Source organism: Astatotilapia calliptera, chromosome 4, assembly GCF_964374335.1.
Source record: "Astatotilapia calliptera chromosome 4, fAstCal68.1, whole genome shotgun sequence".
NCBI classification, from domain to species: domain Eukaryota; kingdom Metazoa; phylum Chordata; class Actinopteri; order Cichliformes; family Cichlidae; genus Astatotilapia; species Astatotilapia calliptera.
The window spans coordinates 26,275,628-26,300,677 of NC_137425.1; the positions used below are offsets into that span (position 1 = coordinate 26,275,628).

At 43.0% G+C, this 25,050-nt stretch overlaps 1 protein-coding gene and 1 long non-coding RNA gene across 2 annotated transcripts in view; one reads left to right on the top strand and one right to left on the bottom strand.

Moving 5' to 3' along the window:
* The window catches only part of grin2ba (glutamate receptor, ionotropic, N-methyl D-aspartate 2B, genome duplicate a), a 136,723-nt gene that overhangs the window by 58,254 nt on the left and 53,419 nt on the right, over positions 1-25,050 (top strand). Inside the window, exons 4-6 of the mRNA XM_026165706.2 lie at positions 11,184-11,327; positions 13,788-14,058; positions 21,829-22,021. Coding sequence (XP_026021491.1) covers positions 11,184-11,327; positions 13,788-14,058; positions 21,829-22,021 — 608 coding nt within the window. The remainder of the gene's footprint in view (positions 1-11,183; positions 11,328-13,787; positions 14,059-21,828; positions 22,022-25,050) is intronic.
* Positions 13,610-16,043, bottom strand: LOC145428591 (uncharacterized). The gene is made up of 2 exons (XR_013908885.1): positions 15,166-16,043; positions 13,610-14,073 (listed from the first exon to the last, which is right to left on the bottom strand). It is a non-coding gene; the product is annotated as an uncharacterized LOC145428591 (long non-coding RNA).

Here is a 25,050-nt window from a genome sequence, read left to right on the forward strand (position 1 = left end):
AACGTGTCAGAGCCTCTTACAGCCGGAGGGGAAAAAACCAACCAGCAGAACAACATATGAAACTGCGCTGATTCTTCTTTTAAAATGATTTATTTATCCTCTTTTATTGCTCTCACTGTTGTCATTTAGCTGTAAAACTATATCTCATCTCATCTTCTCACACACGCACATGTATATATGTGTATATACAGACAAGATGAACAAGGTCTCTGCAAACGCGTTCCCATTGCGCTCTGATTTTACTTTCAATCCATCAGAAATCCTCGTTTTCTTCATTTGATGATGATGATGATGATGATGATAGATCAGTGTAGCTGCTTCACGCGCATTAACTTTAAAGCACGCAGAAGTCTGGTCACGAACTCATGTATGCGCCCGTGCACTCGCAGACACGTCTGTGATTCAAGTGTTGGTCACATGTGGAGGTGCGTCTCGAAACTGTGGCCTGGCAGATTTAATTTATTATGAATCTCTGCGTAATGACAGCTTTAATTTAATGCATCTGTGGGGAAATTAGATAGAAATTGCCTTGATTGGCGAGCCATCGTCATTAACTTTGACCAGCTCTCTGACATCATCGTCCATAAACACAACCCTAGTGTGAAGTGTGGAAAGAAAGCGATACGTTTGCTTCTCACTGGTCGGTATCATTGCATTAACTAATGCGAATTAAACATTTCAATGAGTTTGCAAGCATGACCTTGGCTTTGACCCAGTGGGGGATTATTGTGCACAAGTTTCACTAATATCTGACCAACACTCTAGCAGGAGCGCGGTCCTTGTGGATTGCGGATGCCTCATCATGGCAACTCATCAGTCTTTGGCAAGATTACCTAAAAACTACTTTGGTTGCCGTTGTTTGTGTATATTCTTTTCTCAGCTATTGCTAGACTGGGCTTCAACAACAAAAGATGACCGGGTACAGTCGTATGGCGTATTGTCTGTCTTGTCTGTTGGTCTCAAAAGGGCCATATTTTATTATTCTTCAACTATGAAAATGTTGCGTAGCCTGAACCCGACATCAGGCATGCAGCTGAGCCTCGTTCCCACCGCTACATTTTTCTGTCAAGTGCCCTTTGAGCTGGTTTTTACCAACTTTGCTGTCAGCTTTAATACATTATTAAAGCGCATAAGAGAAAGATCTTGTATGTGTCGTTATTAGAATAGGGATTTGCGCCGATATGTGGGTGCATGTAAGATTTAGCAATATGTTGTTAATGGAAGTTACGTGACAAGGCATCTCAGGCAGTATCGCCGAGTGACGCAAAAGTAGTACGAGAACAGAGTAAACAAGTAAGGTAATGGATTAACTGAATAAAAACAATGAGTAATCTGTGAAAAACTGCAAAGGGATGACTAACAACCCCAACACTGCTCAAGCAGGAGAAGGCAGTTTGAATTTTATGTTTTTATGTCTGCTTCTTACAAGTAACGACTACTCTGAGTGTAAATACATTTAATGACCACACTTGGCAAACATGCTTTCAAAAATAGGCTACGTTTGAAAGATTTCGACTTTAGTATGAGTGAGGTAGGGGAAGAGGAGCGTGCAGATTGGCTTATTGTCTTAGCCGTAGTCTTGTTACATGTTTGTGTTGTGGAGACAACTCCCTGCCACTGTCACGCCAGCAAAGCAGATTTGAATTTGAATTGTCATCACAGTGAATGAAAGGAGTCTTCACTGGGGGGAGCCTCACTTGTGTAGCAGAGACAGAGAGGGTGGTCTGTGTGAGTCAGAGATGAAAACATCAACCTCTTTATTTTTTATTTTTTTTATTTTTAACACGTGTTCTCAGTAATTTCTTCCACTCATAATTTCAGCGTTCGAGAATATTTGTTAGGTTCGGTGTCAGAGAATGAGACTCATTCTGTAGTTGTGCCCGTTAAGTCACTGTGGATGAGAGCAGCAGCTAAATGCCCCAAATGTAAAGGCAAAAACACAGGGGATGGGAAAAGAGCAGTGGAGATAAAAGACGAGGGAGATAGAGAGGGTAGTCTTTTGCTTTGGAAAGGATGGGGCGAGGAGGTGGAGAAGGAGGAGGAGGAAGAGGGCGAGCGGAGATAGAGAGGGTGGTCTCGCTACAGACAGTGACTGAGAGCGAGCCTTTATCGTGTTGCCAGGAAAAGAACACAGAAGCACATATCAATAGTGCTGTTATTTTTCTCGTTGCTCTTCATCCCCGTCCTCCACACCCCTCCATCGTTCTCTTCCTTGTGAAGATTCGGCGTTTTGCGCATTTCGCCGGTTTCTACGATTCTTAAGGATAAACGGTGACCCGGGCCTTTGTTTTCTCACTGCACCACATACTGACGTATTGTAGATAAACTGTGAATCTGTGGGTGAGGTGAAGAAAGCCCGATAGTGGGGAGATGGGAATCTGTTTGAGCGTGCGCATGTATGTGTGTGTGTTTGAGCATTCGGTTTTTGTAGTGTGAAGTGGTGAGAAACAACCCCAGCATGACGATGGCTCGGGGCCTTCGGCTGACAGCGCGGACCAGGTGCACCCTGGGATGCATGATAGATGGAGAGAGGGAGGAAGAAAGGGATTGAGCCAGAGAGGAACAGAAAGAAAGCAGACAGGGACTTTAGCAGGGGAGGCCGAAGACGAGAAGGAAGGAAGTTAGCGGTTGTACAATACAGGGGGAAGAGGAAAGGTTAGAAGGATAAAAGAGGAGACCAAAAGAGGGAGAGTGGGGAAAGCTGAGGGCAAGCCAAAGCTGGAGATCGAAATCGGTAGATATGCCTGGAATGGTGAAGATAGCAGCAGAAGAATGCAATGAATGGATTAATAACATCCCTCATATGGATCTCACTGACCTGTGCCTTCCTCTACCTACTCCTCCTCTCTGCGTCTCTTCCCTTTGCTAAAGCTAGCATCACCTTTCCCCTCTTCCCTTTTGCTTGAACAAGGGACAAAACAAATATGTCTGACTAAAGAAGCATGCTCACCCCTCTGACTCTCTAAACCACTTTACAGCCACTTTGGGACACTCTGTGGTGAACCTCAGAGTCTCCTCTGTCCCCGCTTCCACTCATGAATCTGTGACTTACTCCCACTTTTTTATGATGGTTGTGTAGTTGCAAATGAGAGAAACGAAAACAAAGAATCATTGATCTTTTCCCCATACCGCTTCTTTAACTTTCACCATGGTGGCTTTGGGTAAATCGTTTGAGTATCTATAGGCACAATGCTTCAGTCATCGTGATCTGATATGATGGACAGATTAGCTTGAGGTGATTTAATTTTGTATTTGCACTGGATGTTTCCTACTTGTTTCATTTACTGTCGCTTCATTTTTGTTTTGTTTGTACTTTTAATGGTACTTGTATCCATTTTGAGCAAGTCGCATTGCTTTGGACCTTAAATTCAAATTAAATAGTTAATAGTCTTTTACATGTAACTTGTATTGCCTGTGTGAGGTCTCTATTTTGGCTGTGCAACATACTACAAACCTCAAGTAATTAACAGTATCAGACAGTACGAGCAAGAAAAAATTGCCAGAGCAGCCTGTTCTTTCATTCACACAGGACATATTTTCCAAATCAAAACAACATAAATAGCTTTTAGGGTGAGGAGTAGCCAAGTGTTTGGTACATTTTATTCTGTCCTTGTTATCTGTTGTGTTTTTTGTTAACTTAGCCTTTCCCACAAAAAATTATCAGCTAATGAAACTCTGCTCTGTTCTTACACTTGCTAACTTCTTTAACAAGTAAGCTAGCTATCGATTGCTAGCTAAATTGCTAGCATGTCCCAAAGCTGTGTGTTGCTATTTTAAAGGAGTCTTTAATCTGAGTTAAATATCTACAACTTGTTAAGGTTCTACACATGAAACCTCAACGCAAGAGAGCTTCTCATTTAAAGTAAGGCCTCAGTCACACAGGTGTAAAGGTGAATCAGCAACTGCAGATCTGATCCGATGGGCCGTTTGACTAATGTCAATGACTAATGACTAATATGATATGTCTGTGATCTCGTGCAAAAATCAGTCTCGCCAAAATTATACCTCCATCTTCTCATTTATCCACTCAGCCTCTCCCAGCGGCTCATTCACAGAGACACAGATATAAAAACCAGAGTACACCAATTTAATTTGTAGGCTCACCTTTCCCTCTAGCCACCCTGTTCAGTCTTCTTAGCCTAACTCTATGAGACACACAGACAGACACGCACAAAGAAAGACCTATTACCGTTCTACAAGGACCAGGGGACAAACAAGAGCAGCAGCAGGAAGGGCATCAGACTGCAGAGGCCCCTCTGTGGGTCGTCTGCTAAACTTAGAGCAGAAATGGGCCAGAGAGAAACAATCTGTGCATTTGTGTGTCTGTGCCTTAGTTTGTGGCGAGTCTGAGTGTTAAGTGCTATTACCTTTCACTCAGACGCTGTCTGATTGTGTTAAGACGTGGACCGAAACACCCGTTTGTTAAATTTGTTCTTTTCATCCTTTAAATACCTGGAAGGGGACGTAGCTGTCACGTCGCAACGCAATTATGTTAAAGAAAAATCTGTCAAAAATTATAAGTGCGACCTGGGCTCTTTTTTTTCCTTTTTTTAATTAACTTGAAAAGTACTTAGAATAAGGTCAGTGTTAATTAGATGATGGTCTGACAAATGTGTGAGCTAATTAAGCTTGTATGTGTTTGATTAAAGATAAGTAGACTTCCATGATAAGAAAAGGGATGATGAAGCATGAGAAGAGTGAAGTACGGGAGGGGAAACGAGACACCGCGAGTGAGGCGAGGTTTAATTGAGGTAGAGATAATAATTGTGGGTGAAGCGAGAGAGGGCGAGAGAGAGTGCACGAGGGACGGGGAGGTGGAGGAGGGGGGGAGAGGGGAGGATTCGTCATCAATACGTAGTGCATGTGGTGATGGTGGCTTATGCTCACAGGCCTTATCGGAAACGAACACTTGTGTGTTTGTGTGTGCGTTGCCTCGCCCTGCTTCTAGCTCCACTGCGTGCCTGTGTGTGTGTGGAGGCCTGTGGCTGTGGCGAGTTTATATCTCCTGCCCACTGTCTTTTAAATTCACTATATTCAAGCGAAGGCCAGCTGTTCCCTCTTTCCTCCCGCCTCACCTCCCACTCCAGCTCTCTGTTTTTCATCCCTCCATCCTCTTTTTCTCTGTCTCAGTCGCTCGCTCACTCTCTCTCTGGCTGGCTTCTCGTTCCATCAGGCAGTGCAGCAGCAGTCAATAGCACAACCCCCCAACCCCCTCGCTCAAGTTCAAAAGATCCTTTATAGGCAGGATAGAAATATGCATTGCCAAAAACCTCCCAGCAACAGACACCATCATCTCACTCTCCCTGGCTTTCTCTACCTCAGTCTTTGTCTCTCTCTCTTTCACACACACTCCTCTTTTTTTCCCGAATGCTACTTCCTCACTAAAAACAGATGCCTCAATGACACATAATGCTCATAAAGTTATATAAAAATAGCAGTTCTTATGAGTTAATTGGGATCTAAGCCTTGCCCCACATTCTCACATGCTGTTAAGGGGTTTTCTTGCTTTTTTATGCTTGTGAATTTAGGATAAATATTCATTCTTAATATGAAGTCTGTTTCATTGTGAGCCGTGGAATAGACACGGCATAGTTAAAGATATGTAAAGTAAATACGAACCTACAGGCACAAATTACAGTGCTGCACAGTAGTCTTAAGCCACCCTTTATTTCTGAAGGTCTGCTTTTTTACTCATTTTCAGTCCAGCATTTACACCTGACCATTTTTAGGGAAATGTTTGTTTATTTGTTAAGCTACCAATGAATCATTCAAGCATAAAAAAAGACCTTACCCGAGTGATAAAGGAGTGTTGTGTCTACACATAACAGCAAGCTTAGCAAATAACCTATTTTAAATGTTATCTTTAGGTGAATTGTTACTTGCAGCCTGTCACTACGACACATTCTTTACTTGAATCTGTGAAAAATGCCAAAGATAACACAGACAGGCATAAACTAGTATTTTTGCACCAACAAGCTGATTCTCAAAGAGCTATTAGCTGAAAACCTGGCATATCTCGACATGGTGTACAGTGTGTCCTTAAACATTTTTAACCTGGCCAAAAGGACAAAAGAAGAAGTGGTGGGACTAAAAAGTATCTCCAGCAGATAAACAGTATCTGCATCTGTCATGTCCTTAAGAAACAGGAAAAACAGACCAGCAAAGACTTGACACAGGACCTGCGAGATGCATCTGACCCTTCAGTCGATCCATCTACTGTTGACTGAAGCCTCATTAGAAAGAAGTCTCAATGGAAGGGAGGCTGTCAAGAAGCCATTATTAAGGAAGGGAAACAGGGAAAAGCCTGTGTCATGCTAGATTACACAAGAACTGGGCTGAAAATCAGTGGGAACAACTTTATGGAGTGATGAATCCAGATTTGATATTTTTGGTTCAAATCATCATCAATTTGTTCAGAAGAGGTCAAGACTGAGCTAAAAAAGTGACTCCCCTTCATTTTTAGCACACTGCCTTGTCGGAAAAATATACCTGGATAGAAAAACACACATGGATTGGCCCAGACATCAACATTATTGAAGCAGTGGGGGACCATCCTGACAGAGAACAGAATAAAAGGCAGTAACATCCAAAGAAGAGCTTTAAATGTCCTTCAGAAAGCCTGGAGAAGAAATTTTTGGAATGGAAAGGCTTACCTTTGTCCTTAGACTCGGGCTCGAGAAATTTAAGAAGCTCTGGGAAAAATGGGTTGTGTACTCCCCTTTGCACTGAATAAATGAATATTACCATGATGTAAGTAGATGCTATTACTGGAACTGTGAATGTCTCCCATGCTGACCTTAAGTTTTGTATTCCCATACTGTAAAATGATAAATAAAAAGTTATAAAAAAAAAAAAAAGAAACCCTGGAGAACTATTCCTGAAGACTACTTAAAGACATAACAAGAAGCTGCCTAAGAGAGATCAGACTACTGAAGAATAAAGTTCATCATACAAAATATTAACTCTCGATCTTGTTAAAGTTAAACAAAGTTAAACTATGTCTTTTTTATTGCTGATATTTCAATACTAACTTGGCTAGTATTGAAATATCTGCTTGGCTAAGCTAAGCTAAGCTAGCTACTATGGCTAGCTTAGCTTATCTTAGCCAAAAGGAAGGAAGGTTTGTTTTCTTTGCCAGGAAATACTAACTGCTTCCAGGATGGTATGCTGTGATGTGATAATTATGAGGATACAGTTACCCAGAAAGCTTGCAGTTACAAAACAAGTTAAGCTTTCCTTTTTAAATGGTGAATCATGCATTTACAGGGCCGTGCCGGGATAACATAGCAAAGCAAGAAGATTTATTTCCAATATATTCCAAGCCTGCTTGAAATGATAAACAAATAGTTCGTTAATTACAATTGAATTACACAAAAACATCTTCAGAGCCACATTACATCAGCACAAACTAAACCAAAAATAAATAAAATGTTCACAGTAGATCAGGTGACGAATGGACTGGCACACCTTACCTTGGAACTATATTAGTTCACTCCATTAGTCCAAATTGCTTCCCACTAAAACCTCAGCTGACACGTATCCTCCGACAGCCATGATTTATTTTTACGCAAATGGCGCTATGTTGGTTTTCAGTTGCAGTAAAACATAAAGGAGCGTGAGCATTACATCTGTAGCTGCACGTAAACATGTAGCTACAGAAAGCAAAATGCAGCTAATGTAAGCCAAAAATGCCTGCTCTTGACCCCTGTGTTCCCATTTAGTATGTGCTTTATGTGATCACGCTGTGATGCACTTTCCTGTTTAACGGTGCGCCTCATGTTGTTTTACTATGTCATTATTTGTGTGGAGTGTGCGTGAGTGCCTGTGTGTGTCTAAAGCAGCACCCTGGTATTATTCTGTGATTGCGGTGTTGATTTGTCTTTTTGTGTTGGAATCCTCACTTGGAGGATGGGTTTCGATTGCCGCTGCTGCTGCTGTGTATGTGTGTATGCTAACAAGAGATTTTGTGCCTGCCTAAATGTGTTTATATGTGTGTTTAAAGCGAATTATGTGTGTGTATTTTTGTATGTGTGTGTGCATATTCCAGAGCAAGATTGGAAGTGGGTCTATTTCTTTTGCAGTCACTGATGTGCCCCTGTGTGTGTAATTGAAATACCTGAGTTATTGACTCTCCCTCCTCTCCAAGTCAAATAACTGCTCCAGGAGTGTGTGAGTGCACTCATTTGGAGGCTCTGGGGCAGAGCAGGCAACTCTGGCAGACCAAGACCTATCAACCACAGAATACACACACACACGTGCATACCTAGTACAGAGCCTTTATGAGGCTAAATCTACTCAACTGCAGACACGCAGGCACACTGAGGCAACGTTAGAGGCAGAAAATCACACACATATGTATTAATAGAGGTGCTCACACGCACAGTCGTATGCCCAGAATACATTAGATTAACTTCAGTGGATCATATAGGAATGGAGATTTGCAGATGACATGCGGCAGCCAGTGCATTGCCTTTAGTTTCCTTATTAGTCTGCCCAGTTGATGGATGAGGTAGGGGGGAGTCTAAACCTAAGCTTATGCCAGCCTTTGGATACAAATTAGAGTTTTTTCATGGGACTTGCTTTTTGTCCTCATTAGAGGGATGCCTCCCATAATGTGACAGCATCCCTACAACCTGAGTAATACCTGACTTCTCTCCCATCGACACACACACAAACATATGCTCGCGTACATACATCTCTATTTTGCACAAACACACACGTTTCACACAGAGGAAGGCACACGTGTCTCTCCTCTCTCTTCCTCTTTCTGACAGCAGAAGTCCTGTCTCTGTGGTTGAACAACTCAGGCTTAGCCTCCTCTGTAAATGGGTGGCTGACTGCCTGACACACACACATACACACACATTCACATACGCGCTCACACACCTCCGTTTGCCTGCTCCTTCACTGACTGCTGGCTTCCTGCCCCTCACTCGCTCCATGCAGGATCACAGCCGTCTGCCAGCCTGCCCTGTTCTTCTCCATTCATCCCATTGTCACCACATTGTCCTCTGCCTCTGTCCCTCTGGAGGCTTCAAATCTCAGCTACATCCCCACTGCTTTTTTTAAAAACATTTTTTGTACATCTCTATCTTTTTTTCCCTAGCTTGCTTAATTCCTTTTCCCTCCCTTTGGTTTCTCTCTGCTCTTTTCTCTTGTCAGCTCTCTCTTCTGTGGTTTTATCTGCTCTTTCTCTGCCTCTCCTTGTATCTCTCCATCTCTCTCTCTCCCCTGTCTCCACCGGCCATTCATCCCAGCGTATTGTGTTGTATAGTGTATTGTTGCCTTAGTACAGTAGCCAGCACTGACGTCAGCTGTGGATCCACAGAGAGGACAGTGAGCGGCTGTGAGGTGTTTTCAAAGCCTTGCTGGCCGGCTTCTTGTGCCTGGCTGACTGACTTGCTGGCCCTCGAATGCCCCTGTGGGAATTTTAATGCTCGCTAATCGATCACCTCATGCCAGCAGAGGTGATAATGTGGCCAGTCCCTAATTATTGTTGCTGTAAATGAAGAGTGGTGTTTGCAGCACTTCATTTTAGTCAAGCTACCAGCGTCTTTTCTTTTTCTTTTTTTTTTCTTTCTCCAGTATCTCCAAACCCCACCTCCCGATTTTGCATTCGCCTTGCTCTTCTTTGAGCGTGTACTTTTCTCAAAGGCTAATGAAAATTCTGCAGACCTCTGGCACTCTGAATGAGTGTGCTGGACAGCACATTAATACTGCTCTTTAAGAAAAGAGAGATAGAAGGAGAAGGCCAGAGGAAATGGTGGTGGGGAGGCAGGGCGGCAGGGGTGCTCTATAGAGGATAAAGTGGGGGGGGGGGGGGGGAGTGCACAAGTCTGGAAATTCAATTATAACCGTGCCCTGGCAGTAATTCCAGTGGTATTAATGGGACGGCAGAGCGAGAGACGAGATGGATAGAGATGAAGAATGAGAGAAGAAGGGGCGGAGAAGAGACAGAAAGTTGAGCAACAAATGGATTCGAGTTAGCAGCGAAACACGGCACGACGTCAGAGCTCGCATCATTTTTTCATGATCTCGAGACACAGCTCCTGCATATTTCAAGCAGCACGGGGATAATGACATGTTTTCACTCTCATGGATGCAACGCGTTACCCTCATTACTTGCGAGAGTTCTCATCTTACATGCTCGCCGTACACCTCGACATGCTGCCTCAATCGCGCAGCCCTGATCTCGGTAATGCAGCAACAAGGTAACAGATCAACCCACGTGAATCCCCTGGGAGGGCCAGGTTAGCGTTTGATGATGAATGAAGTGCATAAAGAGTCCTAAGACACCGGCACCAGTTCTGCCTGTTTGCCTGGTCTTACTGTCAGCTTCAAATTGCTCACATGCAATAAAAAAAAAACAAAAAAACAGCCTCATTCTCATTCATATCATTTGCCACATTAGAAGCATGAATGCTGTGACCATAAACACACTACTGTACATTGTGTACACGCAAGTTGGACACTCGCAGAATGACTCACAGACACAAACACACATGCAAAATAACCTGCTCATGTTGCAGAACTGCAGAGTCCTGTCTAGACGAGTATTTCTCACCTCCTCCTCTTCTTCTGTCCACCTCGGTATTCTGTTTCAACACTCACGGCAAGACGCAGGCTCGGATATCAGTATGTAAGCAGTGTTTATTGGAGTGTCTGTAATGCTGTTTGGTTTGGTGTACATTTAACGTCTGTAGACTGAGTTTCTCCCAGCAGACAGACTCAGTCAGGGGTTACTGTGTGCCATTTCTTGTTTGTTATTTAAATCTAGTACTGTGCGGGCTAAAAAATGGCCTTGTTGGCTTTAATAAAACAAAAATGATGAACACGACGTGTGAGATTAAGGACAGCAGCTTGAAGCCCTCAGAATTTGCTCCAGCCACCCCCGTGTACAAACTCATTAACAGAGTCATAAAGGCAACTAATGAAAATCATGACCGGTATCATTACAAGACCACTGGTGTCCTCTCGCCTTTTCCCTCTGCGAGCGAGAGAATAAAGGCAACTAAATTAATGTTCACACCAATAATGTTACAAAAACACCGCCGTCCTTTAAGTAGCAGCTATTCTCCTCTGCGTGTGCGCAGTCACCTAAATTAAAGTTCAGACCAGTGTTGTTGCATAACCGTTTACACTCCACATCTTTGTCCTTCTGTGTGTTTTTCTGTCACTTTCAGGATGACAACTCCATGTTCTTTCAGTTCGGCCCCTCCATCGAGCAGCAGGCGTCAGTCATTTTGAACATCATGGAGGAATACGACTGGTACATCTTCTCCATTGTCACAACGTACTACCCGGGTTATCAGGACTTTGTCACCAAGGTAACCGTGCAGCTGATACAACGCATACAATCAATCAGGATGAAAGAGATGCAGAACTTATGATGTGGATGTGTTCCCAAAAGCCTAGGCATTTTTAAAAATCTAATATCTAAGTTAGATATTAGTCAGAATATTCACTTATACTCCCAAATCTTTGCAATCAGGGATAATAACAATTAAATAATAAAAATAATAATTCAAAAAAAGTCCAAAAATAAATGTAGTTACAAGTAAGATTAAAACATAAATGTACTAACAAACAGACAAAATATATATAATATAATTTTGAATTTGATTTAGACGCTTGATTTTAACACATAAAGCACTACAGTTTTACTCACTAAAACCACAAGTGTGTTAGCCCTGCGACAGACTGGCGACCTGTTCAGGGTGTACCCCGCCTCTCGCCCTATAACAGCTGGGATAGGCTCCAGCACCCCCGCGACCCTGAAAAGGATAAGTGGAAGCTCCAAAAGGCACGGACACGACAAACGCACTTCAGTGTTCAGTGACTCCAATTAGCCTAGCAGTCAGCTATCAGCTACAGAGGCCTGACTTTAAGCCTTAAAAGTTGTTTTAAAAAAAATCACCCTCTGTATAGTTGTCATGAGTAGAAAGATAAATTAAAAGCATTTTGTGTACCAGACTGTAAACACGTGTATTTCAGCTGCAAAGTTTTAACTAGAGATGGCACGATACCACTTTTTTATGTCCGATACCGATACCGATATCATAAATTTGGATATCTGCCGATACCGATATGAATCCGATATAGTGTTTTTTAATCAACAAAACTGTTTTTTAAATATCTTGCTGCATTTTGTATAAGTTCATACTCAAGTTTAAAACAACAACTACACTAAAGCTATTCTGTTATACCTGTATGCAAAAAAAATGTTTCATAGTTCAGCAATACTGATCAATCTAATAAACTTAAACCTACACCATCCTCCCTATTCTGGTATTTTAAAGAGTACTTAGCATAAATATTAAGCAACCTAACTAATAGGGTTCCAACTCCCAGCAACAACAAAAATAAATAAATAAAAAATAGGGAACCACCCCTCACGCTCCACCTCATGATGCTTAATCGACGTAATCAACCTTAATTTGATGCAGTGTGAAAAAAAATGCACAGAAATCAATTATTTTTCAAGAAATATTAAATAGATTCAACATCTTTCTTCAACAAAATTGCAGACTGCACAGATGGTACCTTCCCAAAGGAAAAAGTACTATAGCTTACTAGGGTATATATATTAGACTTAATAGTTACTATATACAGTAATGGACTTCTATTCATTTTGCATCAAATTAAAACTTTGGCTGTCAGATAATTATTTATTAAAAGCTAGACATTTTAAATGAGAATAAGAAAGAAAAGTATGTCTTTGTGCCCCCTTTTCCCTGTTAATGCCCTATCGGCCCCCCTGGCTAAACTTTGCTAGATCCGCCCCTGCACAGTTACCAGCGTCAGCTACGTAGAAAAAGATCCTGGAGTAGAAAGTAATATTAAATACATTCTAACAACAGCTGATCAAGCTTAAACGTGCTGCTGTTGTTCAGCCGCTGGTTTCCTCTTTCTGGTGCAAAGTGGGCCAAAAGCAAACTAGAGACACCGACAGAAAAGCTGATCAGCTGATCGTTAAGCAGTTTCATGATTGAAGTAGCAGCAAGAAGAGGCAGTCGCTCCATATATCGTTTGTTAAGCTTAACGCAGGAATGCTTTACAAACATTCAGAGATAGACTTACACACTTGCTTTACTTCTCTCGGGGATAACTTTGTCGGAGATGAAATGCCGGGTTGCTAGCGAAGCTCCAAATGCTATCCAGACCACTGACAGGTCCAGCATGCCACAGCCGCTCTATCACGTGATGCATACTGCTCAGACGTGCTAACGTTCTGAGGTGAGTTACGGCGTGTTGCAAGTTTTGTGAGGTGCTTTCGTGATATTTAATGGATCGGATTACATTTTTAATTTTTCTCCGATATCCGATCCAGTAATTTAGGTCAGTATCGGACCGATACCGATACGTAATATCGGATCGGTCCATCTCTAGTTTTAACATGGGAGTCTTTGGAGACTGACTTTCTTTTGAAAGCGCTTGAATAACTGCATGACTGTATTTTTCAGTCCCAGGGGTTTTCAGGTGCTTTGTAACACAAACTGTATGATGCTGATTAGAGATGTGTTTTATAAACATTTAGTAATTTGTATAAACCCAAATGCCTGATCTGTGAAGTGAAGTGCTAAGTAAAAGAAATTCCAATTCAATCTAGTGATGTATCCACTTTGTTTTTAATAAACTGCTTCATCTTGGAACAATAAACTAAAATGCAAGTCAAACACACATTGAAACACACTGTTGACAAAAATAATAGGGTTTGAATTTTTTTTGTCTTGTTAAAGACTAAAGCAAAGTACATTGTGGTAATCAGCCCCTTCTACCTACTGCAGATTCGTAGTACCATCGAGAACAGCTTTGTGGGCTGGGAATTAGAGGAAGTTCTACTACTTGACATGTCTGTGGACGACGGCGATTCGAAGATTCAGAACCAGCTGAAGAAACTCCAGAGCCCTGTTATTCTTCTCTATTGCACAAAAGAAGAGGCCAACACTATCTTTGAGGTGGCCCACTCTGTTGGAATCACGGGCTATGGCTACACGTGGATCGTGCCCTCGCTGGTTGCTGGAGATACTGATGTAGTGCCGGCCGAGTTCCCCACAGGTAGGAAATCTGAAACTGAACCAGAGTTCGGACTTAAAATTGGATCACAATGAAATCATAATAAATGATCTTTTATTGCTTTCAACTTAAATCCTACACATGTGGAGTTTAACATTTACATAACATTCAGTGATTAGGTGAGAATTTGGAGTGTTACAAATACATCCATTTTCAGTACAGAAGATTGTAAATGAACCACGGCAGACCCGATAAGATTTTTATGCTTTTCAGCATACTTTGTTATTACTATTGCTGTTCACAATCACACGGCTGCAGCTTTGCAGCTTGCAGTCATACACCTACCAACAACAACAACAAGGCGTGATTGCGGATGCTGCTCAGGTGTGTCCGCCTCCCCTGCAGCGGCCCTGCAAACCACGCCCGCCACAAAGATGTTGCCCTAAAATGCTTGTTTTAAATCATAATTGTACGTACCAAAGTTACCAAAACATGTAAATGGCCCAGCTTTTATTGCTAGTTGTGTCAGCTTTAGCATCAAAGCTGCAACAGACACCTCCGATAATCAAAGATCGGCCTCTGCATGGCTGCTGTGGAAATTTTTGCAGAACTGCGTAGTGGATGCACACTGGATCTGTTGTTTTCTCAGTTCACGCTGCAGCATGTCAGTAGGGTTCAAGTCTTGACTTTGACTTCACCATAAGTTTAGTTTATTGCTTTTAAGCCGTTCACAGGGGGGGTAATTCTTGTGTTCAGGATCACTGCACCACTGCATACCCCAGAGTGACAGACTGATGACCTGCCATTGTCCCCACTGTCACTGTCAGAGACTTTCTTTAAGGGAGCAGAATTCATGTTTTCTGCAATAATCACAAGTCGGCCTGTAGCAACATAGCATCTCCACTTTATACAGCTTCCCTCAGCTTTGACCGTTGGTAGAATGATTTGTTTGTCTTTGTTTGGTTTATGCAAACTGTGATGAGACTCTTGGCCTCGAACAAATCCATAGAGTATTCTTCCAAAAGGTTTTGTTGATGCAAAATTAATAAAAGCCTTAATGTACTGTTGGGATAGCACTGATTTTCACTTTACCAATTCTTGTTGCCATTTTAGCCCAGAGCCTTCAGGTTAGCAGAGTAATAAACTGACCTTTGTTGAGTTTAGACGTGACTTTCTTTGGATGTTTTTGTTGGGTTGTTTGAGACTTTCCAGAAGTTGTCACTGCATTAGAGGAATTCTGGAAGGTCAAGCACCTCTTTGAAAGTTCAATCTTGTTTCAAAATCTTCTTTTATAGATAAATCCTTTGTGGACGTGCCTTAGAAATAGTCTCATAAACCTTTCCAGAAAGATACTTCAATCACATTTTTTTCCTTGTCTCATGTCTTTTGGCACACTGTGCTAATGTTGAGACTTGAATCGGGACTGGCAATGTATATTGTGCAGACTATATATGAAAGTTAAAGATGGCCACTCAAATGAGGCAAAGAGTTTCCCCGCCCATTGACGTCCTTACAAGTTGACAGCCTGAGGACTCGCCCCCTGCTGGCACTTAGAAAGAACACAAGTTTTAATTTCTTCATTTGCTTCATTTTTCATAAGAAGAAGAAGCTGCAGCCGAGCTGTGGTATATGTCACGGCTGCCGAGGCGAGCCGTGTGGAGTTGGAAGAAGGACCCAAGATGCAGGCAGTGGATGAGATACCGGTGGTTTTATTTACAGAGGTGTAGTGGCAAACAAACAGTGGGGCATAACAAATAACTAAAGACACCTAAACTGGGAGGACTAAAAATAACAGACCTGGGAGCATACGACAACGGGATGAGAAGCAGAGAGACGCAGACAGGGAACAGGACACCGTGGAAGACAGGGTAACAGACTGACACGGAGTTACACAGAACTTAAACAATCATCATCTAGAAAATGATAACAAACTAAAAGCGCTGGGTCACCGACCCAGGACCATAACAGTATATACTGCACCACATTACAGAAAAGCGTTTTGTTTCATTTCCAAAACAGTGATAATGATATAGTAAACTTCTTTTAGATCGGTCCTAAAAGCGACTCTCTGTATTTGAAAATCATAATGATCCGAGTAGAAACAAAACCAAAGACGGACAAAGACGGACGGCAGAACCACTGAAAAGCTATTCCTTAAATTTTCTTTCCAGTTCACTGTTGGATTGTTTTGTAAGACAAACTGACCTTTTCTAACAAGAAATGAGGAAGCCTCTTTTCTCCACAGCACCACCGGAGGTAACCTTTTCAGGTCAAATGTGAAACCAAAGTGATGTCTAAGTTGGGGCACATTAAAACACTCAACCTGCTCACGCAATTTGTCAGGCAAACCTGTCAGGCTGACTCATCGAAAACGACACTCAGCGCTTGGGGGTGGACAGACACTTTTTAGAAAGGCCATCTCTCAGTGGGAATCAAACCTTTAACTGTTAGTGATGTCCCCACCGTGCTAACTAATGGAACTTTCCTCAACTTTTGGCTCTCTGTGGGAGAGAAAACTGTAGAGGAGGTAGTATATCTAAGCTAGACGTATGAGCGCTGTAATTTGTTGGTGTTTGGCTGGTTGATTTACAACGGAGGGGCGAAATTACACTGCCGCCTGTTCTCAGCAGTTTCTGGGAAATGGTTTTCCAGGCGGAACCTGAGACCGTTGTCCCGTTCAGGCACCGTAACTCAAACCTTTTACCTCTGTTCCCCTATTGGCACCCACAGATGATTTACTCTTGAGTGGGAGCTAGGAGTGTGTTTGCAGGCCGGTCTGTATGTGTGTGTGTGTGTGTGTGCTTTTGTTTTTGTTTCAGTGTGTGATGTCTATGTGCATTTGTCTGTGAAAGTTACGATTGGTTCAGGGTTTAATTTGCATGAGAAAATAATGAGCGAATGTAATCAAATGGGTTGTGTGTTTGCGCACTGCCGTGTACTTCATATGGTGAAGGACGACCGGTGTTTACTCGTTGGACAGGGTGAACCGAATTCTGTGCGCGTTTGTGTCACTCTGTCTGTTGCAAATTAGGGTTCCACTCTATAAAGTTTGATATATCACCGTATCAGTTATGTAAATCACACAACAACGTCCCTCTTGATTTATGTTGCCGCTGAGATAATCGCGTCTCGCTCATGTACCGCCTGGATGATTGCAAAGTAGAGCTGCGTCGATGGACACACACAAAACTCTTTCAGTTAACACTCAATTATCATGACATGACTCACATGGGACAAAATGACACATTTCAGGCTAAATGTCGTCCTCCTGTTTCGTGCGTGATGAACAGGATACAGAATGTGCCAAAATAACCGCACAGAATTCTCAAAGTAAGACGACTTTTTATGACGTCGCTTGTGTCAAAAACATGATTATTTAGATCATACCTTTACTTAAAATGTCATTAATACAGTGTTTTAAGACAGCGTGCAAAGAAACCATGAGTATCCAGATGGCCAAGCTTTGATTCACAGCTCTTCTCCTGTAGGATCTGTGCTTGTTCGTGCTGCTCCTGCCAGAAATATGAAAGTGATGGTTGGCTGACGAGTTTCCTTTAAACAGCTTCAACAGTGACAGTCTGTAAAACCTGTACTGAGAACAGCCTCACCTTTCTAATCACTAAAATGCTAAAGCTTTCCAAATGCCTCTGCTTTGTGGTTTTGTCTTGAAGTGCAAAAACGTAGAAGAATAGCATCAAAATCCTAGCAGCCTAAGAAAGTTAGCAACTGTTAACTCTATATTGCCCTGACAGATATTTATCAGCTTGATGACATATTGGCCTATAACAAACACGAGTCTACATATGACAACATATGAGCTGTCCAGAAAGACGCCAATTTAAAAACTTTATTTTTTTTCTGGAGTGAAGCAGCGTCTTTGTTGCTGGTTCCTTTTTTAAAAAAAAGATTATTCTTATTTCTTTTTTTGCCTTTCAGCCTTTATTGGGTAGAAACAGTGGAGCTAGTCAGGGAAGAGGGGAGAGAAGGGAAGACATGCAGCAGAGGACTGCAGGTCAGACTCGAACCCAGGCCTACTGCTCTCTGGTCAATACTTCCAGGCATGTAGACACGAGTAAGAAGACCCGCTGAAGTTCTGAATATCTGAATGGGGATTAAAAAGGTCATTTCAGTGACCGAACGTGGTGTAGTTGTTGTTGTCAGAAATTGCTGATCCACTGGGATTTTCCCACACAACCATCTCTAGGGTTTACAGAGAATGGCCTAAAAAGTGATCGAGTAAACAGGTTTTCTGAAGGTGAAAATGAAAATAACCCCTCATTACAGCCGAGGTATTCATATAAACACAAAACACATTAAATCTTGAAGCAGATGGGCTTCAACAGCAGCTAAGAGCAGGAAACTGAGGTTATTGTTTTCACAGACTCACCAAAATTGCACAATAGGAGTTTGGAAAAACACCGTCTGGTCTGATGAGTCTTGATCTTTCTTAAGGTATTCCATGTGAGAGTCAGCTTTCATACCGTTTAGGTATGAAAACATGGATCCACCCACGTTGTATCAGTGGTTCAGGCTCGTGGTGTTGGTGGAAATGGTGTTGGGGACGTCTTAGTTCCAATTAAGCATTACTTCAATGTCACAGCCTGCCTAATTATTGTTGCTGACCATGTCCATGGATGCTTTCAGCAGGATAATACACCATGTGACAAAGCTGAAACCATATCAGTCTGGTTTCTGAGTTTACTCAGTGCCTTGAATCTATGAGGAATTAAGCAGCTCTGAACACAAAAGATGATCCAACGTGGGACTAGCAAGGTGTACCTAATAATGCAGCTAGTGTGTGTATGTAGGACATGCTTGCATGTTTGTTTGTGGCATCAGTTGGGATAGTTCTGGAAAAACCAACATGCCTCGTGTAAGCATCGAGATCAGAAAAGCCAAATTAAGCCTGCAGCAAGTGGCAGTCAAGCGCACCAACTTCTGAATCAGCACAGAGTGAAATGACACCGCGACACCGCATGTGACTGTTGGTTTCGCTGGTTGTGTCCTCTGTGGACTCTGGCGGTTCAGGGTTCACCAGGAGGTGCATGCTAGCTGTGGGCCTAATTTACTTACAAGGCACACTTAATAATTTGCACCGTGTGTGATGAAGAGCCTCCAAATCTCACGGGTAATTCCGCTGATCCCTTCCTTAAGTAGCGCTTTGGGAAACCATCTCTTCACCCACTCCTTCTTCCTTCTTGCTTCTCTATATTTTGCTGCTGTTCCCTCACTTTTCTGTTTTTTTCTTCTGTGTTACTATTTCAGCCTCCTCTGACTTGCTCCCAAGTCTCAGCTCCCTTCATCTTCCTGTGTTTCTTGAGTCTGTATCTTTGTGTCTCTGCTGCTGCCTGACTTTCTCTCTCTTCTGCTCATTCTGTCACTCTTTCCCCTCCTCTTCCCTCTCAGCTCTTTCTCTCCTACTAACAGCCTTTCTGTCTCTTTTTTCCCTTGATCAAAGTTGCACACTACTGCCACACACACTGTGTTAATGTAACCACCCAGTCTGACATCACTGGCATTAATAAACTGTTTCCAGAAATATCTGCTGTTATGCTTTCCGATCAGTTTGCTTATTGTGGATGCGTTATGTCTGCAGTGTGATTTAGGTTGTATGTGTGAGAGGGAGATGTCCTGCCACACTGTAATACCTTGTTACACGCCCAAAAGAGAGCTGCGACAATAAGACATCAAACCGTCCGCCCGCGTGCTCCCGACACACACGTCTCGCCTATGTCTTCCTGGGAAGAAAGTCGCGCCCTTAAAGCAATAAAAAGTCAAGCATGTAAAAAGGAACGGGGAACGGAGCGAGTGGTGAGAAAGTGTCGACAATGTGTGACATGAGATGTGGTCCTGAAGGGCCCGAGCTGTCAGTGCAGAGGCCCCGTGAGGAAGGCAGGTTGCCAGGCTGCCTGTCTATTTCTGCACGCTGACATGGTAGCGGGCTGGCTGACATGTGGTCATACATTGTCAGATAGATGCAGACCTGCTGATGGACAGAAAGATGGACAGATTAAATAGAAGAGAGTCAGATAAATTACAAGCTTACAAACCCTGAGAGCTTGAACCCAGGGGGCCTCTAATGGCTCCTAAACAATCAGCTGTTGGCTGTTTTCAGAAGTCATAAAGGCATTTTTGTAGCCAATTTTAAATGCGGAGGTAGTTAAGACTTTTGACTTGAAAGGTTTGAGCGTTAAATTGTTTGTTCGGCAATGCCTACCACTGCTTCAGCCACTGCTGTCACACCTTCTCTAACATGACCACCGAACACAGAAACGCTTGCTTTTTTCTTAAAAGAAAAAAAAAAGATTTCCATGTTTGCTGATTGGATCCTTTTAGTAATAATTGGGTGGTGAACATTTTAACTTTACACCACCCAATTAATATTAAACTTACACCTGCTCCAACTTTGAACTGTAACCTAAGCCAAGAAGGCATGAAATTGTTACCAAATGATGCTCCAAAATGAATCCTTGTGTACCGTGCTTAAGGACAATCCCCTTGTTGGGGCGACCGTGGCTCAGGGGGTTGGGAATCGTATCTGTAACCGAAAGGTCGCCGGTTCGATCCCTGGGCTCTCTGTCCTGGTCGTTGTGTCCTTGGGCAAGACACTTTACCCTATTTGCCTACTGGTGTTGGCCAGAGGGGCCGATGGCGCGATATGGCAGCCTCGCTTCTGTCAGTCTGCCCCAGGGCAGCTGTGGCTACAACCGTAGCTTGCCTCCACCAGTGTATGAATGCGAGAGTGAATGAATAGTGGCATTGTAAAGCGCTTTGGGTGCCTTGAAAAGCGCTATATAAATCCAATCCATTATTATTATTATTGTTAAATCCAGCATGATGAAGTCCTGAACCGCTGAACACGGGAACTTAATGACTGGTCATTAAAAAGAGATAAAGATTTATTGCTGGGAAACATGCACCATGAGTAATCAATTAATGATGACTATTAGTCATGGGTTTATTGTAATTAAAATTGAATATTGTAATGGATTTTATTGCCAATAACAGCAGTTTAATATCAGTGAAACTCATTTTCATAGCATCTGTGTTTAATACATCCCAAAGAGCCTAACAGTAAGTTAATGCCTTTTTTTAAACAAAAAATGTAACATTAAGAAAATATTTTCACATTCATGCAAGTTATTGTCGGGTTTTTAGGATACCTACAGGAAATTTTGTGTTTGCGATTCGCTGCCTGCCACCAGGCTGTCCTCAGCCTCGAGAATGCTTCGAATACCTACAGAGAAGGACGTGGTGGAGGAACGACAGGTATCCTGGCAAACAGCTGAATGGGCTGATGGGCACTTGGAAGGGCATCGGGAGAGATGGGCATGGAGGCACACAGACAGAGAGAGACCTGCAAATAAATATTCCTAAACATTTGACAGATTGTCAAATGCGAACAGGAGTCGGGCAGACAGAAGGACAGATAAGCAGGCGTGCGGAGAGTGCAAAGGCCGACAAACAGACCGTACAGAACGTACTTTAGACAGACAGATGGACAAACACAGCAAGATGATAGACTCTTAGTCAGTCAGAATGGGAGTGCTATTCATCTGCTCCCTGAGTCACTACGTAGTGTATGCTCTGTCTCTTGGAGTGTGTTCAAAGCATGTACACTCTATATATCCTAGCACACTGATCCCCCTGTCTCCCCGGTTTAGTTTCCTCCATCTGTCCATCTCGCTGTGTCTTCACTTTCCTCCGTAGAATCACTCCTTCCCTTCTCACCTCCCTTTAAAACAAAAAACCCCTCATCTACCTTCTTTCTGCATTTCCTCTAAACGATCTCTCTCCTCTTCTTGCTTCCAGGCCTGCTCTCTGTCTCCTATGATGAATGGGACTACGGCTTAGAGGCGCGGGTTCGCGATGGTGTGGCGATCATCACTATGGCGACTTCTACCATGATGATGGACCGCGGGCCTCACACCCTCTTGAAGTCTCAGTGCCACGGAGCTCCTGACAGAAAGACCCCCATCTCAGGCAACCCCAACGAAGTGCTCAGGTGAGTGAAGGTGGAGAGGGCGTAGCATGTCAGAGCAGCATGATCACACTTAATGGACCCAGTCTCAGTTAGTTTATCTGGTTTCGTCGGCACTTATAGTATTGCACGCAAAGCAACACTGTGACATTTAGATGTACGATTCGAGGGTCTTTGTTGTCATTATGCAAGGATAACGAAATTATAGTTTTATTTTCATTTTTCTACATTTGTGACACAACTTCCAGTGACGCTGGAAATAATTAGAGTCCGTCTGCTATCAGTTTACAATGAATGGAGTCGAGTTGGCAATGGCATGCAGTCTGTTGCGGTGATTAACACAGTGAATTAAATCAGTGAAAATCACAAGTCTGTTGCTGTCTGCATATACAGAAATTTGCATTAATCACAAATTCACATTAGCCACTTATACTCAGAGTCCAGCCAGAAACAGAATTTCATGCCCCTTTACTGTTACCTGGACAAATACCTGTTAGTTAACAGAAGTCTGAGATTGAACTATGATCTGGCACATCTTCATCCAGTTCTGAAACCGCAAAAAAACTTTTAAGCAGAGAAAACAAAAAGATTAAGTAGCATTAAGTGACATCTTGGATCTTACTTTTATTAATCACAGAGCTTCTGGTGGTGTGGTTTGCGTTCTTTATCAGTAAGCCTGCTTTCCCATAAAACGTTCAGCTCTCTGCTGGATGTTGCCACTTGCGCGCTGCTTGAATATGTCATTCTGCAGTAGTCTCGGTGTTCTCTAGGAACCACGATCCTTTTCCTTTGCTTTCTGCCCTGCAGCAAGCCGGCACATATCTCACGAAAACCAGCTCTGTGGTGCAAACCATACACTTCTGTACAATATAGAAGAAATGCCACAAAGCACTGGTCGTGTTTGTTTAAAGCTGTTTATTCACGCTAATGTGTCTGAGTTGATGTGGGAGTCATTTGTGGATGTTGCTTTAAAATTGCAACGTTCTGGTGGTCTAACATCCCCACGATCACCATGGCACCGTCATCATTGGTGCAGCAGATGTTGCAGCACGTGCGTGTTAGCATCTCCATCCCCTGCACGCTGTGATCATCCTCCCCCCACGTAATAATACCCTATGCACAAACACCCCTTCACATGCTGCCATCTTCAGGAAAACCGACCCCACCCCTTCAGCTGTCCGTCCCAGCAGCAGGCCTTTTGAACTGGATGTGAAGCCTAGCGTTGGGCTGCGCTTTGCTCTGCGCGCCGCCTAATTGGTCCCAATGGCGTTTCAGTCGGCGAACACTATCCCCTGTCGTGCTGCGCTCCAGAGCTCAGCGCAGCATTATATTCAGTGGCGGTTTCACCCCTCCGCGACTCTGCGCGTCTGCTGGAGATAGATGTGCGTGGGTATGTGTGTTTTTATTGCCCTAAAGAGAGACCAACTGTCAAGGAAAGCCACGTGTGCATGTGTGCACAGGTGTCGTACAGGGCAGCATATGTGTGTATGCTTGCTAAAGAGACTGTCAGTATCGCTTCAGGACACCGGTGGCAGATCACAGACACTTGCACAGAAAACGAAATGCGCTGACCCCTTTTGGCTGATTCAGACAGATGTATAGATGCACAAATAGTCTTTTTCTGCCTTCTCCTGCAATTTTTCTGCTGAATGCAAGCACGCATACATCCCGAAATACTCTTCTCACGCTCATAAGACGCCAGAGAAACGTGGAGCCTACTGTGGAAACTCGGGCTCTTCTTTTGGGATGTGTGTAATTTTTTTGCTCATGGTCAAGCTTAACTGCATCCTGCTCAAAGGCAACAAAACTTTGTTGTCCAGTCAACTCTTTGGATGTCATTTCAGCCCCTGCCTGTTGTTCTCTCCTTTCTGAACCTTTTGCATTTGTTTCACCACTGCTTACTGCTTTGAGATAACAGTGGTGTTTATGGCAGCTGCTCTTGCCCCAGAATACAACCCCCTCCTCTCTCTTCTGTTCATGTGTTTGCCTCGCTGTGGTCTGCTGCGCACTGCTTTGTTCTTCTCAACTCTGCTGTGGTCTCTCTGCCGCGTTCTCTCTGCTCTGCTCGGCTGTCCTCTCGCGCCCCGTAGTCTTCTGTTTTTGTTCTGCCCTGCTCTGCTTTTTTTCCCCTACATCTGCTCTGCTTTGTTCTACTTTTATTCTGTTCTGTGGAGGGCTGCTCTACCGTTTTATCTTCTCACACCTCCTCGCCTCTCCTCTTGTCTCCTCTCCTCTCTTCTCTAGTGATTTTTCCTCTCATCTCTACCGTTCTGCTCCTCCCTAGTTGGTGCCTGCGCTGCAGACCTGCAGTTTTATAATCAACTTAGCTGTGTTGTTGATTAGATCAGTTGCAAACACTGCTAAGATCCTTTGCCCCTTTTCTGCTTTAACTAAATTTGTTTGGTGATAACCTTTGTCTTCAAGTGTTCAATCAAGAGATTAGCATTTGGCCTAGAGTCTATATATTAGAAAGTGAACGAACGCCTAGTTGCCCGGCTTGCGTGGCTGCTTGGCTGCATGGACCGATGCCCACCCGCTCGATTCGTTCACTACTAAGTGAGTCAACGAATGAAAGATGGATGGACGGCAGCTCAATCAAAAAGCTCTTTCCTGCGCCTGGGAAGCCTTACATTCTGTGTTCTCTCCAGTGAATACAAACTCCATTTGTAAAAATTTCAAGCAGACCTTTAAAGTAAATCATTAATAAACCAAGCAGGGGCACAATTAATTCTAAGCTGTCGAAAATGGCATTTAGCAGCTAAACCTGAAAATGAAGCTTTCATCTCAACATATTAAGCTGGAAAAACATCCATGGAAAATGGACCAATCAGAAACTGATTCACTGATCAATATAGGTCCCGAGCTTGCCCCACTGCTAAGTCACAATCCACATGTGCCAATCTGAAACATTTAGGTAAATAAACTAACTATTAGTGCTATAAAATTGGGTGCTTTAATGTTTACACACACACGCTACATATTTTACTTGTAAACCCATATTTTTACTGCGATCTACGGTGGCCCTGAGAGGTCAAACATACTTAAGAAAACAG